Source organism: Phragmites australis, chromosome 13 (assembly GCF_958298935.1).
Source record: "Phragmites australis chromosome 13, lpPhrAust1.1, whole genome shotgun sequence".
Lineage (NCBI taxonomy): Eukaryota > Viridiplantae > Streptophyta > Magnoliopsida > Poales > Poaceae > Phragmites > Phragmites australis.
This window is the reverse complement of record NC_084933.1, coordinates 18,627,226-18,643,308: the sequence shown is the minus strand read 5'-3', so window position 1 is coordinate 18,643,308 and position 16,083 is coordinate 18,627,226. Positions and strand designations below refer to the sequence as shown.

At 44.3% G+C, this 16,083-nt stretch overlaps 3 protein-coding genes across 3 annotated transcripts; 2 read left to right on the top strand and 1 right to left on the bottom strand.

Annotated features, from left to right (window-relative positions):
- Window positions 1-81: 81 nt before the first annotated feature.
- LOC133888231 (peptidyl-prolyl cis-trans isomerase FKBP53-like) lies at window positions 82-4,009 on the bottom strand. The gene is made up of 12 exons (XM_062328393.1): window positions 3,788-4,009; window positions 3,625-3,698; window positions 3,229-3,446; window positions 2,980-3,107; window positions 2,826-2,909; window positions 1,613-1,910; window positions 1,297-1,518; window positions 963-1,188; window positions 776-860; window positions 648-689; window positions 498-546; window positions 82-416 (listed from the first exon to the last, which is right to left on the bottom strand). Exons 1-12 carry the CDS (start codon window positions 3,801-3,803, stop codon window positions 338-340), a joined length of 1,521 nt encoding a protein of 506 aa, XP_062184377.1. The 5' UTR covers window positions 3,804-4,009; the 3' UTR covers window positions 82-337.
- Window positions 4,010-7,662: 3,653 nt separating this feature from the next.
- On the top strand, window positions 7,663-11,562 carry LOC133888161 (formin-like protein 14). Its single transcript, XM_062328309.1, has 2 exons — window positions 7,663-8,256; window positions 11,419-11,562. Exon 1 carries the CDS (start codon window positions 7,782-7,784, stop codon window positions 8,208-8,210), a length of 429 nt encoding a protein of 142 aa, XP_062184293.1. The 5' UTR covers window positions 7,663-7,781; the 3' UTR covers window positions 8,211-8,256; window positions 11,419-11,562.
- Window positions 11,563-11,647: 85 nt separating this feature from the next.
- On the top strand, window positions 11,648-14,706 carry LOC133888159 (signal peptidase complex subunit 2-like). The gene is made up of 5 exons (XM_062328306.1): window positions 11,648-11,857; window positions 11,979-12,130; window positions 12,259-12,340; window positions 13,674-13,816; window positions 14,365-14,706. The coding sequence occupies exons 1-5, from the start codon at window positions 11,750-11,752 to the stop codon at window positions 14,456-14,458; spliced, it is 579 nt and encodes a 192-aa protein (XP_062184290.1). The 5' UTR covers window positions 11,648-11,749; the 3' UTR covers window positions 14,459-14,706.
- The last annotated feature ends 1,377 nt before the right edge of the window (window positions 14,707-16,083 follow it).

Genomic DNA, 16,083 nt, shown 5'->3' with positions numbered 1-16,083 from the left:
CACAGAGAAAAAAACAGCTCGGCAAATTTGGAGTGAAAAACATAAAACTCCAGTCAGATATCCGAGAAAGCATAGTTGTGATAAAGTTAAAAATGTGCGACTAATATTTCATTCAGAAGAAGAATGTCAATATGATCCAAAAGGAATCAGCAGTGACAGGATCACGCACAAGTATGCCAAAATGTTGCTACCCAGAACTACAAAAATTAAGGCATAGAATCCACTTAACATGTCCCTATGGCTATGAAATAGGCATTGCAGAAGGAAAATGGTGTGCTCCAAAACTTGTGAAACTGCCTCAGTTTCTCATGGAACTTCACGGGATCTGGTCCTCTCTTCATCTTACGTTCACTAGCTCCACATCAAAGATGAGAGTGGAGTTCTGAGGTATCTTGCCCACTCTTTCGCTACCGTACCTACAGAGAAAGGAGCTAAGAACCAGGATTGGATTGGAATGAGCAACTGCTGTACAAAGCAATGTGACCGTTTATCTTTACCCCATTGAAGGTGGAATGGTGAGTCTCCTTTTATCCCCAAAGCGCATACCTGTTACACAACAAGTGTGGGAATCAAGCACCAGCCCCAAAGCATAAAATATGCAGTACCTAACAATTGTGCGTTTGATAACAAGATGAAGGTTGATATACCACTGACTCCGATGTCCCAGCCTTTGATAACCTGCCCAACACCTGCAGGCAAGGTATCATTAAAATCATCCTCCATACTAATCTTGAAGATACTAGAGAACAAGACATCAGCAGGAAGAAAAACTTACCTAGTCTAAACTCAAACGGTCTTCCACTAACGTTGGAATCAAAAATCGTGCCATTCATTAGCTTGCCAATATATCTAACAGAAACCTGGAGAGAAGGGGAACATGGTTATCAGTAAAAGTCAATAGAAATATAAAATCAAATAAGGGAAAGTCACCATCCCCTCTGAAGCTCCTCATAAATGTTTACCTTCTTCCCACTGGTGGCTTTTTTACCATCAGGTTTGCCCATTGCTACCTCCTCAATTATCATACCATTGCCAAATGTCCGTGTTTGGAGTGGCTCTTTCTTGCTCTCTGACTCCTTAAGTCTAGTCGGTGCCTGATTTTCACGTTTGTTTGCTTCCTGTGTCTTCTTTTTCTTGTTCTTCTTTTTGTTAGCCTCCTGAGCAGTTACTTCCTCGCCATCTTTGTGACTGGAAAAGGCGGAAGGCAATGTTGTCAAACAATACAGAGCCTTGTGAACCAGCTTTCCTATGTGAAAAGCAAAGACAATACAGCATCTCACATCTTACAATACTCACATATGGTTTTCCTTAGCAGATTGCTGATCGTTATCAACCTCAGAAGCACCCCTGTTCTTGTTTTTCTTTTTCTTCTGTTTTGCAACAATGGGATCAGCTGGAGAATCTTGCTGCTTAATCTCCTTTTCTTCATTGTTTACCTTTCCGTTGTCCACAACAGTGCTTTTGTCCTTAACCTTTTTCTTTTTCTTTGATGCCCCATCATTTTCAACCTTTACCTCCCTAGAACCACAGGTAAAATTACAGAACATTACAGCATGTTACTATACCGCCAATTAACAAATATTCTGGGGCAAAATAATGAGCTAGCATATACCCTGAAGAGTCAGGACGATCACTAATGACTCCACTTTTCCTTTTACGGTCTTCATTGCTAGTTCCCTTGTTTAGATTCCTATTTTTCTTGGAAACACTCTCACCACTTTTCTTTGATTCAGAAAATGATACAGGAAAGCCATCCTCATCTTCACTTTCCAAGGATTCAGCAGGTGGAGTCCTGACAACAAGCTGAAGTTGAGACTTATCACCATTTTCACTGCTCTGCTTCTTGTTCGATCCCTTCTTTGCTTCAACCCCAACAACCTTGTCATCCTCTTGAATTTCCTCAATAACAACTACAAAATTTAGTCACGGGGAAGAAAACCCATGAAACGATGTTGGCTGAGGCCTGAGGCAATTTAACAATCATGAAATCTCAATGCCAATGAGAAGTACAATTGAAACTAATTGAAACAAATGGTAATGGCATGTTTTCTCTTATGTTGAGGGTACATAGGGATATAGTTTGCGATGTTAATTCCACATAAGATTGTACATAACCGTACCATGCAACACATAGAACACTAGAATGTATGCATATAGAGCTAGCATATAATCCAACACAGTACTAAATAACATAGTGCAAATAACTGCCATCGCTTTAGGTACAGCAGGCATTAAGCGCCCAGAAAAGTATAATTTAACTATCCTGAGTTCCTGACAAGCACCAACTTACCCTACCAAATGTAATGTTTCAGCCAATTAAGCTCAATGTGAAAGGTTTAGAAAATATAAAGCTCCAACACTTTCTGCAGTTACAGCATGTGTATAGACGTATAGGCATATAAATATTTTGTTGGAAGTTTCATATGAAGTTCCACTCCTGGCATGAGTAAAAAAATGCCACAACCATCTTATTGAATATTTTTAAGATGTATAGACTATTTGTAGGCACTCCCATATGCAAACTTTAAATCAATGTTACATTTATTTTCTTTAGTTGTACACTGGACAAATGCACTTACAATTTCTACCACTACCAGTACATACTAATTGCTTATGTCTAATTGTTCTCCCTTCGTCCAATTTCAAAACATAATGCTACGCTAGTGATACTGTGAAAGAAAGGAAAGAAAAAGACACACCTAGAGAGAACCATATCATACGGTTGAAAATAATGATCAGGAAGACAGGGGAAAATATAAGTAACATATACAAACGGGGACATACTTCCATTGATCATAGGTCAATGGAACATGTAAAAGCATTACCTGAACTTTTGCCTCTACGCTGATTGTATGCCATCTCTTCATCATCACTCTCTGAGTCATAGTCTGAATCATCATCTTCACTGTCTGAATATCCCATAACCTCTCAGTACCATACAAGCATGAGTTGTGCGAGAGGATAAAATCTGTGTATTACCTGTCAACATCTGGTCGATCATTACCATGTTATCATCATCATCCGTCTCCAATAAACCATCATCATCGGAGCCTTGAAGAGAGTCACTCCTAGCATCGCTGTCACTAATATCCTCCCCATAATCATCACTGAAAAAAATGCTTAAGGAAAAAAAGATTAACACAACAACAATTCACAACAACAGAAAGCATCCCACAGCCATCTACTACGAACAAAGATAAGCAGGTAAACAAATGTAGCAAAGGATACACGATATAGTATCCAGCGAGATGGACACTCCTCGGCCCGATGACCGAGAAAGTGACGTGCTCCTCCTCGAATTCAAGCTCCAGGTGGCAAGTCTCCGACTGCTCCGGGACCAGGACGCAAAGGAACACGGGGTCCCTGTTCTTCACACTGCACTGTAGCACACACTTCTTCCTGTCAGCGCCCTTCTCCCCCTTACCGACCTCACTCCCGAGCGTGGCCTGCGTTGCCCATCCAACAAATTTGTACATTCGTCACACAACATCACAGATATATGCGACAATTAGTGACCTCACCAACCATTCGCCGCCGGCAACACCAACCATTGGTCGCCGGCAACACAAAGAGATAGCATCGAAATCGCAAGTACGAGAGAATCCGGGATGGAGTGGAGCAGACCTGGGTAAGGCGCAGGCGGCCGCGGCAGTCGCTGTGTGTGAGGGTGTAGGGCTTCCCAGGCTTCACCTCCACGCCTGCGAAGCATGCAGCGAAACGATCAGACGGTACAGGGAAAGGAATGGAGAAGTTAGCCGGTACATCTGGCGGCGGAATCGATCCGTACCCCAGAACGACGACATGGCCGCGGCGGCTCGGTGGGGAGGGCACGGGAGGTGCTGGGGTAGATATGGATAGAGTTGCGGAAGCCTGGAGAGGGTGGTGGAAGCGGCGGGGAGGAAAGGGGGCAGAAGAGGCGGCGAGAAACCCTAGAATGGGTGGGGTTTTAGGCGAGGGGAGCGGCGCTGGCCGGAGGTGGACGGAAATGTATGAGGGGTGTTGTTTTGCGGTCATGCCCTCCAGTTTGTGTGATTTTTCTTCTCTACTTCGGATTTGTGCGTTTGGGCTTTGGCACCTTGGGCTGGGCCGAATGGCGACTGCAACAGATACAAAGCGTTTGTTTGGTTGTTCGAATCTTTTTCAGTATGGTCTGATGGATTTGTATAATTTTATAAAAAAGTGTGTTTGTTTGTATGTATTCACTGTTCAACTCTGATCCGGTGAATATAAATATACGGTATTATCCTGGCTCGGGAGTGAATCTTGATTTAAGCTTCACTCTGCAGTCTAGCACGATAGATGTATGTTTTGCATCTGTTTATATAGGTATGACTATTTGTTGGTGTTACAAAGTCATCTTCATACGAATAATCCATCACAATCTCAATTCTTATATCAGCTCATGCGACCTCAATTTCAATTAACTAAACAGAAACTCAATTCAATCTGTTCAGACAGATACAATCAATTAAACATTCTTCTTTTTAACAAATATAACTCTACTTAACATGTTTTCCCTCGGTCTGCTTATACAATGTAGCTATATGAAACATCGACCAAGGAACCAAACACACTCAAAATCATTTTAGGATATGTTTGATTCATGGGATGAGCATAGACTCTTGAGAGCCATCCTAGTTTTTTGGCTGTTTGGTTGGATGGGTGGGTAGATGGGGTGGCTAGGTGTGGAGAACATACCTTAGAGATGTTGGACGAGTGGAACCAACGAAAACAACTGGACTGAGCCATCCTAATCGCTCTTCGTCACTCATGTGACTCACACGCAATGTTTCCTATCACCGTTTCTTGACCTACACCCCTTCAGTCACACATCTCACCACCTCTCACGCATCAGTGGTGGTGCAGGCGACTGACTTACTCCGTACACCCGTTCAGCTAACCTTCGACCCGGTGCCCCCTCCTCCAACTCAGCGTCGTCGCTGCTGTTTGGCGCCCCCTCCTCTAACCCGATGCCCGCTCCTGCGGACCGGTGCCAGCACCTCTGATGTGAGAACTGTCCAAATTGCATTCGAATTAATCAAATCGAGCGATCATTTAATAAGATGAGAGTTAGCATACATCCGTCTCTCGACGTACCACGTGCTAATTCACATCTCACAATAACAATCACAGTCACTAAATGATTAAGACTTGAATCCAATCCCGATAGTACCGACATGTGTTTTATGTCCAAGATCAAAACACACACCTTTACAATACGTTTCATCATATCAAGGTGTAATAAAAGAGCGAGTAATGTAAATATATTACAAGTCTTAAGTAATTACAAGTTCAACAGTACTATTTGCTGAAATTAAATGATGGGAGCTATTTAAACAGGTTCAGGCTCTCAACATAACATCGAAAAACGCTAGGATTAACAAAATATAACAAGTTCATATCCTAGCATGTTAATGTTACTATGCAGCGAAATAACATCTATAAATAGTAAAAGCGGTGGTGTTATTTGCGCTAAAGCACCACCGTGTCACCACGAGTAGCACCCCACTACTCTTGCTCATCACTGATATCAGTGGGCATAAAGTAGCCATAAAATAATACATCATTATCTGCAAAAACTCAACAATAGTAACATGAGTATAAAGGTACTTGCAAAACTTACTCATATAGGAACATATAATAACTCGACTCCAATAATACGTTTAGAATGAGTAGCAAGGAGTGGGCTATAAAGTTAAATGAATTTATACGCAAAATCAACTCATTGACTTAATAATGTGAGCACCTAACATATCCTAAAATCATACTATCGTATTATGAGAACATAAGTATAACCATAACCAACATAAGTATAAAGTCAACTCAATATAAACATACACGAGTCAACTCCCAACATACCATAAACAGTCATAATCACCCAATATCGAAAAACTCTATGATTGGTGTCCAATGGACATTAAGAAATCTAATGACCGAGGGTGCGACAATTTAAATTAATCTTATACCCTGCAGGAGGGTACTTCTTTACCCACACGACACGAGACCATACGACTCAAACAATGATTAAATTGTAAGAGAAGGGTACCCATTATAACCTTTTTCAATTAAGCCCCGACCGTTTGAACATGCGTCTCTCGATACGGAGACCACTTAGGTCTACTCCCGGAGCAACCTCAAATATCTCTAGAAGCCCTCCCGCTCACACCATAGACCTACGAGCCAAAGGATCGCAACACCAAAAGATATTCGGCTCATCTTTATCATATTCAGATATGTGAAAAGTATGAACAAGTGCTTAAACTAATGGCACAACGATCAATACTTAACACAACTTAGTTGGGCCTACGACATTCGAGCCTCTATTCCTGAACCATCCCCAATACCCACCTAAATCTCATCTCATCCTCACCAACTCATCAACCCAACATCATTTTTATTATAAATAATAATTAAGCTGTATAGCTCATAAATGATGGACGGATCAACACTCGACTTCTACCAATGACCTATGCATTGTTAAGTATTTTGGATAGATTTTAAGTAGCTATTAATATGGTTATACCCAGTTACAACGATGGAGATCAGCAATATATCAAGGTAGTAATACATGCAACAAAATAGATTCTACCTAATTTCCAATGACAACTTGTTAAACATGCATGACACATATAGTGATAACTTATTAAAATTAGATATCACAATAATCCAAAGTAAAGGTGAAGTATACATAGGTACTTTTCTTAGTACTCAGTAGCTTCACGCTCAATAACACAATCAAGCCTCCGGTACGTTGATTGCTAAAAAGAAAGACGATGCATCGCGAATTAACATGATAAATACTATGAAGTATGTTCCAAGATGTATGAATGTGTGAAGATGTATGTACACTAGGCTATGATTGCATTAGCACATGAAAGAAAGGAGGTCTCCTTGACGAGAGTATTTGGGAAATATCGGTAGTTTCAATAGAAATATCGGAATTTCTGATAGGTCGGACCTTCCAAAATTTTGAAACATTGGATTCTCGGGTTGCTATTTTTATTTATTCAGATTTCGGATGTGCAGCGGTAGCTCAAATTTGGCGTTGGCGCCTTTGAATAAAAAAGATGAAGGACATTATAGGATTACGTGCTGGAAAAACATGTTAAGATGACAAAAGATATTGTTCGTGGGCTTAGGTGGCTGCAGATGTTTGCGAAACAAGGCCTTCAACATGATCCCTTCGTTGCATCTACAAGCTCAAAAACCAAAGGACCATTAAAAATTGTCTTATCTACTAGCGATCGAAATTAGATCCTTCGTGTGATATCCTCGCCGTGCCATCCTTAGCCTATGCTCAGGGCATCGCGCAACCGGAGAACTTTGCGAGAAACAGCCCGGTCTACGCGAACACCGGCCAGGGGACGGATGAAGATGAACTCCTCCACGCGCATTGCTGCTGCGACGTTCGCTGTACAGTACAGCTGCATTCACCGTTGCTATGCTACACCTCGGTGATCCTCACCCGCCGGTGCCTGCCGTAGCTTGCCGTGGCCTATGGTACGGTGGACCTGCGGCCGTCCGTCCCCGGGGCCGCACCGAACCGAAGCCACCAAACTCCTAAAAACAACCAGGCAGTGAGACACCGAACCACGCGGCCAGCTCTCCATCGCCTCGCACCAGCTCAGCTCAGCTCAGCCCAGCTCTGCCTCTGCCTCTGCCTCTTCCTCCTCTTCTCCTCTCTCTCCCCTTCCATTCCTCCGCTGCCCACCACCTCTCCCGAAATCCCACCAGATTCGCCCCGCCACGACTGCCCCCACCTTTATGCCGCCTCGCCTCCCATGGCGCCACGCCCGCGCCAGCGCCTCTCCCCGCCCTCACGAGCCGCGACCCTGACCCTCCTCCTCCCGCTCCTCCTCCTCTCCTCGTCATCCCTCACCTTCTCCGCCGCAGCCTCCCCCTCACCGCCGCAGTCGGTCCCTGCGCCGCCGCTGGGACAGGTCGCGTCCGCCTCCGACCCCGCCGCTCCCCCGCGGCCGCCGCCGCCTCCGCAGCACCCGCGCCGCCACCGCCACCGCCACCGGAGGCACCGGCCGCCGCCGCCGCCGCCGGAAAGGCGGCGGCTCAACTTCGGGGAGAAGCTCGGGATCGCGTTCGCCGGCGTGGCCGTGGCAATGCAGGTGGTGCTCGGCGCCTTCCTGGCGCTGCGCGCGTGGCAGCTGCGGCGACTCGACAGGGCCGAGGTGTCCTCCTCCACGCCCCTCACCTGACTACCCCGCTCATCTCGCCCGCGCGCCAAGCTCGTCTGAGTGTCAGGTCCGTGATTTATTTGTGATCTGATCTGATGCCGCTGCTGCTGTAAAGGAATCCATGGTGTGATTGTAGCTATTAGCTACGCTTCTTCCTTTTGGACGCCATTCTTTCGTTCCGCTGTACCGTGTACAATCAACTTCTGCTCTGTGCAGGCTCTAGTAGAGAGGCTATGTGATATGAGAGTTGTGCTGCTTCTTTGATTATTGCTGCGCCTTACTTGATCTAGATTGTGAGCTGATGCTTACGCTGTCCTAGTGTTTGGTTATGCTTATTTCAGGTTTGGAGGTTAAATGGGCATGGATGTGCAAAGTGAATTCATTTATTGAATTGGCACGATCTAATCTAAACTTGCCCCCTCTTTTCACAGTCAAAATTACTCCATGTGGAATGATCGAGTAAACAATCAAACATTTGAGTCCCACTTACGGTACTGATCCCCAAACCATCCTGAGAGTCATGATCATAGCCTCATAGGAGAGCTTAGTTACTTGACACTTGAAAGACCCCTGCACTTTCTTGCTCCATCTTTTCTTTAAATGTGCATTGATGTCTCCAAGTATGTGCAGAACAGCTTGTGCATGGTGAACTTTACAAAGGCATCTACTATATACTAGTGAACTTAAAATTTTATGGCTTTGAATGATGTGGATAAATACTGTTATTAACTCCTGAAATAAAATAAACGAGACAGAAACATGAAATTTCCTTTTTAGAATCAAGAAGGGTTAATTTCTTGCTTAGGCACTGAATTCCCTAAGGTAATTTTTTTGGTGGTTTTGCAATTGCACGTTTTCATCTCTTCTCAATTATGATACCATATGTAAGTCAATTTGTTCGAAAATTGCTACAACATGCAAAACGGATAGCTTATTTCCATTTTTCAACAAATGGCATCCTAGTGGCACTGAAATTGCCAAACGTTATGTAGAACAATGGACTATTATGGAATAGATCTCAACAAGCTGAAATTCTTTATCCGGTGAGGAACCAAATAATGTTTAATGACTTCGCAATCTCAAATGCTGGTCCATTTTGCCAATCTATAATAGGACTATAGTCCATGTTTTGTAGATCTTTTATGTATTGCAGGAAAATACTATATACATTGTGTGTGCATCCTTTGGCATGCTTGAGAGTTAAACAGCCCATTGGTGCTTTCCTCACCATTACCCAGCAGCTGTTCATTTTATCCTGAGCTGCATGTAACAATAAGTCATTAATGAATCAAATTTGGTTCAATCCAAATTGAAGAGGGAAAAAACGCCTTTTGCATTTTGTGTTGGGGAAAAAGGAGCATATACAGTCATACACCCAGATTAACAAGTAGTTTTTGAATATGAAATGGTGTGAGAATCATTGGCCACGCATGTGAGAGCCAGTCAGTCTCAGTAGTTGTGCACTGGCATATTCTGGCATGCGTCTGGGACAGCTCGACAAATCTGATCTTACTTCAGTGCTCAGATCCAAAGCCCCGAGGACCGGCATCAGAAATGCGCTGACCTCGAAAGAGCAGCTGTCTGCTGAATGCCAAAATGTGGAATGTTCTTGACTAGATATCGGAATTCTGCCTACTCTCTGTATCTTTCGAGGTATATGAGTTTGGATCATTTGAGTAGATATTGTTCTTCTCGTGAAATGAGCTTATGGAAGGATAAATGCCGTCGTGTCAACTGAGTGATGAGCTTGTTGATCTCAAAGCTTTCAGTGGTACTAACTTATAATCCCATAACCAAACTCAGCATATAAGGCGACACTGTTTTGAGGAGGCTGGCACGAGGATTCAAGCGATCATTGCAAAGGAGCTACGCGAAGAACTTGATTTTTGCGGGCACACGTTGACCAGATGTTAAGAGGCGTCCTGGTCTTCAAAGCAGGTAGCAGCCAGGGTCATCAGGATGCTCAGACAGGGAAACACCGCCCAGGAGGCTGCGGAGAGCGTCGAGATCGTGGCTGGCCGCACTAGCGAGATTGGCGGCGAAGAGAGAGAGAGAGAGATTAATGGGGTGTTTGGTATGAGGAACCAACTGCATCTAGAATGGAGTGATCCATCATGGGATCATCCTATGAATTTTGGTAGGATGATCCTATTCCTCATACATACACTAAGTATGTGCTTGTGAATGAGGTGGTGATGAATTAACTTATTTGATTGCTCAGACCAAACAAGTGGGTTATGTTTAGAGTTAGGATCGGATGATCCATCACTATCTCACTCAAACCAAACACCCTATAGAAAGTGGGCCACTGAATCAGGTTTGGTGTTAGGGTCGGATGATCCATCACCATCCTACTCAAACCGAACACCTCATAGAACGTGGGCCACCGAATCATTTGAGCTGGTTGTGTGGGATACGTCTGTAATAGTAAGGAGCTTTATAGGTGGATTAACATACTTATGATGTGTTTGGTTTGAGAAGTCAATTGATTATAGATGGAACTGTTCACTGTAAAATCATCTCCAACCATACTTCTTTCATTTCATTATCTTCTTGATTCCCTTTCTCATTCTCATTCCCTTTATTTTCTCTCATCTCTCTCCTTTCACTTCGATGGTCCAACTATATTCACTTCATTGCATTCTCTTCCCGATTTTTTTCTTCGTTCATATTCCCTTTATTTTCTCTTATCTCCAACAGTTTTTCTTCGAGGAGAATCACGAAGGGAAAGGAGAGAGAATCTCGTTCTAGAGGGAATGATCTTGAAAATCCCTTCGTAACGGAAACAGTAAAGGGAAACCGTTGGAGCGCAGAATGGAACGAAAATCTCATCGTAAAGTGAATCTGAACCCCGAAAGGAAACTCTTGGTGATAGTCTAAGATCATCTGATGAGATGACCTTATTCATCGTGTTTACTCATACTTACACTAGAAATGTGCTCACGAGGAACGAGGTGACGATGGATCATCCAATCTTATTCCTCAAATCAAACAAGAAATATTAGGTTTGGAGCTAGGATCGGATAATCCATCACCAACCCACTCCTCAAACGGAATGCTGCTGTTATTCGTGAATCCAGGGACTTTTTTTTAATTTTTTCTTGATAGAACTATGTCATGTATCGTCCTACAGAACATAATAGGCTTGCACATGAACTAATCTGTTTGCTTGAATCTGATGCACATGAACCTTCCTCTGATTTCAGCAATGAACTTTATTTCATTTCAGATTAAAAAGGAGGGGAGTCATGTACCAAATGGCTTGCTATAGCATAGCATTGCAGACTTTCAGATTTCCCGGGAATGGCAGTGCTGACATGGCGCTCCAGTGACGCGCCCCTGCTCCCTCATTGGTCCGCCCACCGTCCTCGTGGCAGACTCCCGTCCACCTGCCAGCGTATCAAGCAGCAGACCCCTTGTTCCACTGACCAGCCGGTCCAAACACTACCGAGCCCACTCGTCAGTGACTTATCCCGCATATACCCACGAGCCCCGCGTCGCCCGCTCCGTCTCCCACCGCCTCTTCCTCCTCCCACTCGACGATCTCGCGAACGGAGCAGATGGCGAGCGACGGCGCGGCGGTCTCGCCGGCGAAGGCGACCTCCAAGAAGGCCAACCTCCTCGACCCCCACTCCATCAAGCACCTCCTCGACGAGACCGTATCCGACGTACTACGCTCGCGCCAAACCCTAACACCCCTCCTTCTTCCCCCCTTCTCAGCTCCTCCCACCTGGTTCCTCTTATCCTCTAGGTTTGTCATCTGATGAGGTGACTCTGTGGTGCTATCAGGTCGTGAAGAGCAAGGGCTACAAGGAGGACACGCGTCTGGGCAACTGGAAGCTGGGGATCGGGGCCGCCGTGATCGCCGTCGCCCTTCTCGCGCAGTTTTACCCCAAGAAGTTCCCGCAGAACCGCGAGTTCCTCCTCGTCTGCATCGCGCTATATCCTTTTCTTCACAGGGTTTCCCCCCTTCTTTTGGTTCTGATGAATCAGCTAGATCTGATTTCGGTTAGGGATTGTGTGAAATTGTTGTTTGTTGTTGTTGGTCTTGACTCAGATTGATCGATACGTATGTGGTGCTGAATGTGGTGCTGCTGATTCTTAGCTACACCAAGGAGAAGGATGCCATCCTCTTCACCCATCCTCCGGCGGTGAGTACTTCATCTGGATGTGTTGCTCTTGAATTCGAAGTGTAGATCTTATGCATTCTTTCGGCCTGGCTGTAGTCTATCTGATGAACTCAAACATTTTAATGCTAGTTTGTGTATCTGCATCAATTAGACATGGTTGATCACGATTAGGAAGTAGTTCTGACACTGACATTAGAAGTGTATGAACTATGAAGTGCTTATCTTAGATATGTTTAATGAAAAGATTATGTGAGTTGTTTCCCAGTGTTGAACAATGTTAGATTCAACCAATTGTAGAGGTTGCATTTCAATCAAGTACTCATTCGGTGAAGTTGTTTACCACTGTTGAACAATGTTAAGAAATTGTTACCTGTTGCAACATCTGATTGCCATCGCCCTGGAAGTTTTTGAGTTCTAAAAGTTGTGATATGTTTCATATTCTCGCTTTATGAACATTTGTTGCCAATGGAGTTGTTTTGTTTATGCTAATTAGGACACAATGACTTTTATTCATTTCCCCTCATCTTAGGGCCTGTTTGGTAGAGCTCTCACTGATCCAAATTCTCTACGGGGAGTGATTCTCTAGAGAAAGTGATTCTGTGTCTGAAAGTGATTCTCTAAAATAAAATATATGGAGGAAGTGATTTTACGCGGGAAGTGAATCAAGGGAAACTGTTTTTTTCAGCTCCCTAGCTTTTAGTTCATTTTAGAGAATCACTCCCACGAATTTCACTCAGGGAGCTAAAAGCTGAAAGTTGCTGTTTGGCAGAGCTCTCCCTGATTCTAGCTAGGAAGCTGCTCTGAGAGCTCTGCCAAACAGGCCCTTAGGGTGCAGTTGTTCAACTGTGTATTATGCTTCATCATGACTGAACACAGTGGTACACTATGCCGAGTAGCTGCGATGAGGAGTGATACGCAATGTTGAGTAGTTGCAATGTTTTGGTCAGGTTTTTAGTCACGGCTTACATGATAATATAGATATTGTCAATGTAGAAGAAAGGAAACCATATTGGATAATTTGAACAGCAAAAGGGTTAAGGTAAATGATTTGACTTTTTTTCTTTGCTTCCAGATCCTTGACCATAAGTTTGCTGCACTATTCAGTCATTGTAGTTACTTAAGCGTTTCATGAAGTAATACTTGTTATTGATCCAACAGTTCCTTTTGGTTAATGCTTTGCTTTTAAGATTGATGTGGTAGTGAATGCCTCACTTATTAAATGTTGAAGTGCTCTTATTCTGAACTACGGAGAATTGTGATTAGCAGTTGTTTGAGATTCTGCTCTTGTTTGATACATTATTTGTTCATAATGACATAATGTGTATAGCTTTGCTTACTTATGAATTTTTTCCAGGGTTCTTTCAACAGCACTGGCCTTGTTATTTCTTCTAAGCTACCAAGGTTCTTGGACTTGTACACTCTCACGATAGCCAGTGCGGATCCACAGTCTATCTCAGCCAATAAGCCAGTCCATCTCACTAAGAGTGTGACAAAATGGTATGTGTTCAATAGTCCTCAATTAAGTGGGCTTACATTTTTGAATCATTGGCAGATGTATTTCTTTTTTTGTCTGAATCGTAGTGAGTTATCTTTTTTTAATTACATTTTAAATCTGACTGAAATGCTTACTGCCCGTTGTGCAATCAACTGATGCCTATATCCTACTTTAAACTTATTCGATTAGGTAATTCATACATGGCTGCTACAAATATGTTTCATGTATGAATCTAAAACTCCTATGTGGTCCTGTATTAGTACACCAGGTAGTCGGCAAATACCAGGCACTAATGGTAAATCATAGGGCGATTGGGCGAACCTTCCAGGCCTTATTTTGTGTTATGAAAAAACACGCATGGTTGAGTGCATATAAATAGCTTATGATTTAAACCGTCAACATGAAGTTCTAGTTCTCCTGAAAAGCAGTTTGCCATTTTTTTGGCTGTATGTTGGCGTATAAACCTACATCCTTATGACATAACTTTTCTTTTTTAAAAAGAAAATCCTGGGTCTTCATTTGCACACTTACTAAAAGTATTTTTGGGCAGGTTTACTAAGGAAGGAGTTCTTGTGGAAGGCCTGTTCTGGAAGGATGTTGAGAGGCTGATCGATGACTACAACAGCGAGCGCAAGAGTAAATGATGTGTTTCTGACCATCTGGAGACATCAGTTGTCTCGGGAAATCCCTTTTAAGGATACTCTTCTGGTTGACTAGTGAAATGAATACCGTTCATAAACCTTGGTCTGAGCTTTCTATCATGTCTACCAATGGCTATCTAGTCACTCTATATCCTTGAACCGTGGCCTGGGCTCGCAACCATGTTCGTTCTGGTGTCCTTGTCACCGGATCATTTTCCAACAGAAATGAAATAGCCGTTGAAGCACTTTTACATCTTGCCTAATTTCCTTTCTAGGAGTACTTACGCAAGCTTTAGGCAAGAATTTTGGACTTGTAATGTGTTGGGCTGTTAGCATTGTCTCAACGCCTAAAGTTAGTTTTCAAAAAGAAAAAAGAAGAGGCTAAAGTTCATGTACCAGCCTCCCAAGTTCCTCATCTGATGTGCGGTACGCACCAATCCAGCCCAATCTGCTAATGCTTTCAAATTAAAATACGTTTTATATGGTTAGCCTCCGTTTTGTGGCTTTTAAAAAGCACTTATTTCTTTCTAGATTTACATAAATTAGGCGTGCTTTCAGGAGCTATAAGCCTGTTCGACAAAGTCTAGCAGCTTGTGTGCCGCTGCATGCGAGCGTTTTGCTCACCTACCTCTCACCCTCAGTTTCGTGTTGACCGTAGCTGGGAATGCCAAAATTTGGCAGTGGACCAAATGGGCCAAAATATGGTATTACCAATATTTGGTAAGGTTTGCTGCAATAACAAACCAAACAGGCCCTCCCATCGCTCCTCGTGGGAGACTCAGGTGTGACTCAAGCTTCCACTCAGGTGTGACTCAAGCTTCGCCGCCCTCGGCCCCATTTGCGTGTGTGGTGTGGCCGTTGCCATCATTGTCGGTCGGTTGTGGTGGCTAGCAACGGAACCAAATGTCTTCTGTTGCGGCCCCTCCATCCCTTTCCCTTCCTCCCCTTTCTTCCCTTCGGTGGTTCTAGTGGCCGGTTTGGCGTTGGGCGGCAGGATCCTTGCGCCTTCGGCGAGATCTGCACATAGGCGTGCATTTTGTGGCCGGATTTGCTCGCTTGTGGAGCCTGCAGTCGGGTTCCGCATGTCTATGTGGGCGGGCGGGCCGGTGGGATATGCGCTCCGTCATCCATATCCGAACGTGTAGGCGTGCGAAGTCCGATGGGCTGATGGCTTCATCGGCGTGGGGCCACCGGGATCCGTGATTCAGTGTGGGTGGGCGACCGGGTTCATGCTCGGTAGGTGGGGTAGGCCGCCCCTGGGAGCAGCGTGTGCTTCGTGAGGAGCTTCTCGTTGCAGATGACAGCGTGGAGAATCGCCATGAGGGCATCATCATGTGGGTGTGCTCGTGATGTGGTGGCGTCCGTTTTGATCTACGCGCGGAGGAGCCATGGTGGCAGTGGCTTGGTGGGGTGGCGGCACTTGATTTAGCGGTGCACGCTGTAGGTGGTCGCGTTCCGGCTACTGCCTGTGTACGGTGTCAATGCACAGAGATGGAGACACGCCGCGTAGCAGCTTCAGGAACTCCACATAGCTCTCCACGATGCTCTAGTCTATTGGGTTGTGTCGAAGCTCCGATTTACGGTCTCCTTGTTGGTGCCGGTCGCCATGGGTTAGCTATGCCCTCATC

Coding starts and splice junctions, on each gene's coding strand:
- LOC133888161 (XM_062328309.1), top strand. CDS start 7,782: ATGGCGCCACGCCCGCGCCAGCGCCTCTCCCCGCCCTCACGAGCCGCG.
- LOC133888159 (XM_062328306.1), top strand. CDS start 11,750: ATGGCGAGCGACGGCGCGGCGGTCTCGCCGGCGAAGGCGACCTCCAAG. Junction 11,858..11,978: donor TCGACGAGACCGTATCCGAC/GTACTACGCTCG, acceptor TGGTGCTATCAG/GTCGTGAAGAGCAAGGGCTA. Junction 12,131..12,258: donor CTCCTCGTCTGCATCGCGCT/ATATCCTTTTCT, acceptor ATTGATCGATAC/GTATGTGGTGCTGAATGTGG.
- LOC133888231 (XM_062328393.1), bottom strand. Junction 1,519..1,612: donor GATCGTCCTGACTCTTCAGG/GTATATGCTAGC, acceptor CTGTGGTTCTAG/GGAGGTAAAGGTTGAAAATG. Junction 417..497: donor ACCATTCCACCTTCAATGGG/GTAAAGATAAAC, acceptor CTTTCTCTGTAG/GTACGGTAGCGAAAGAGTGG.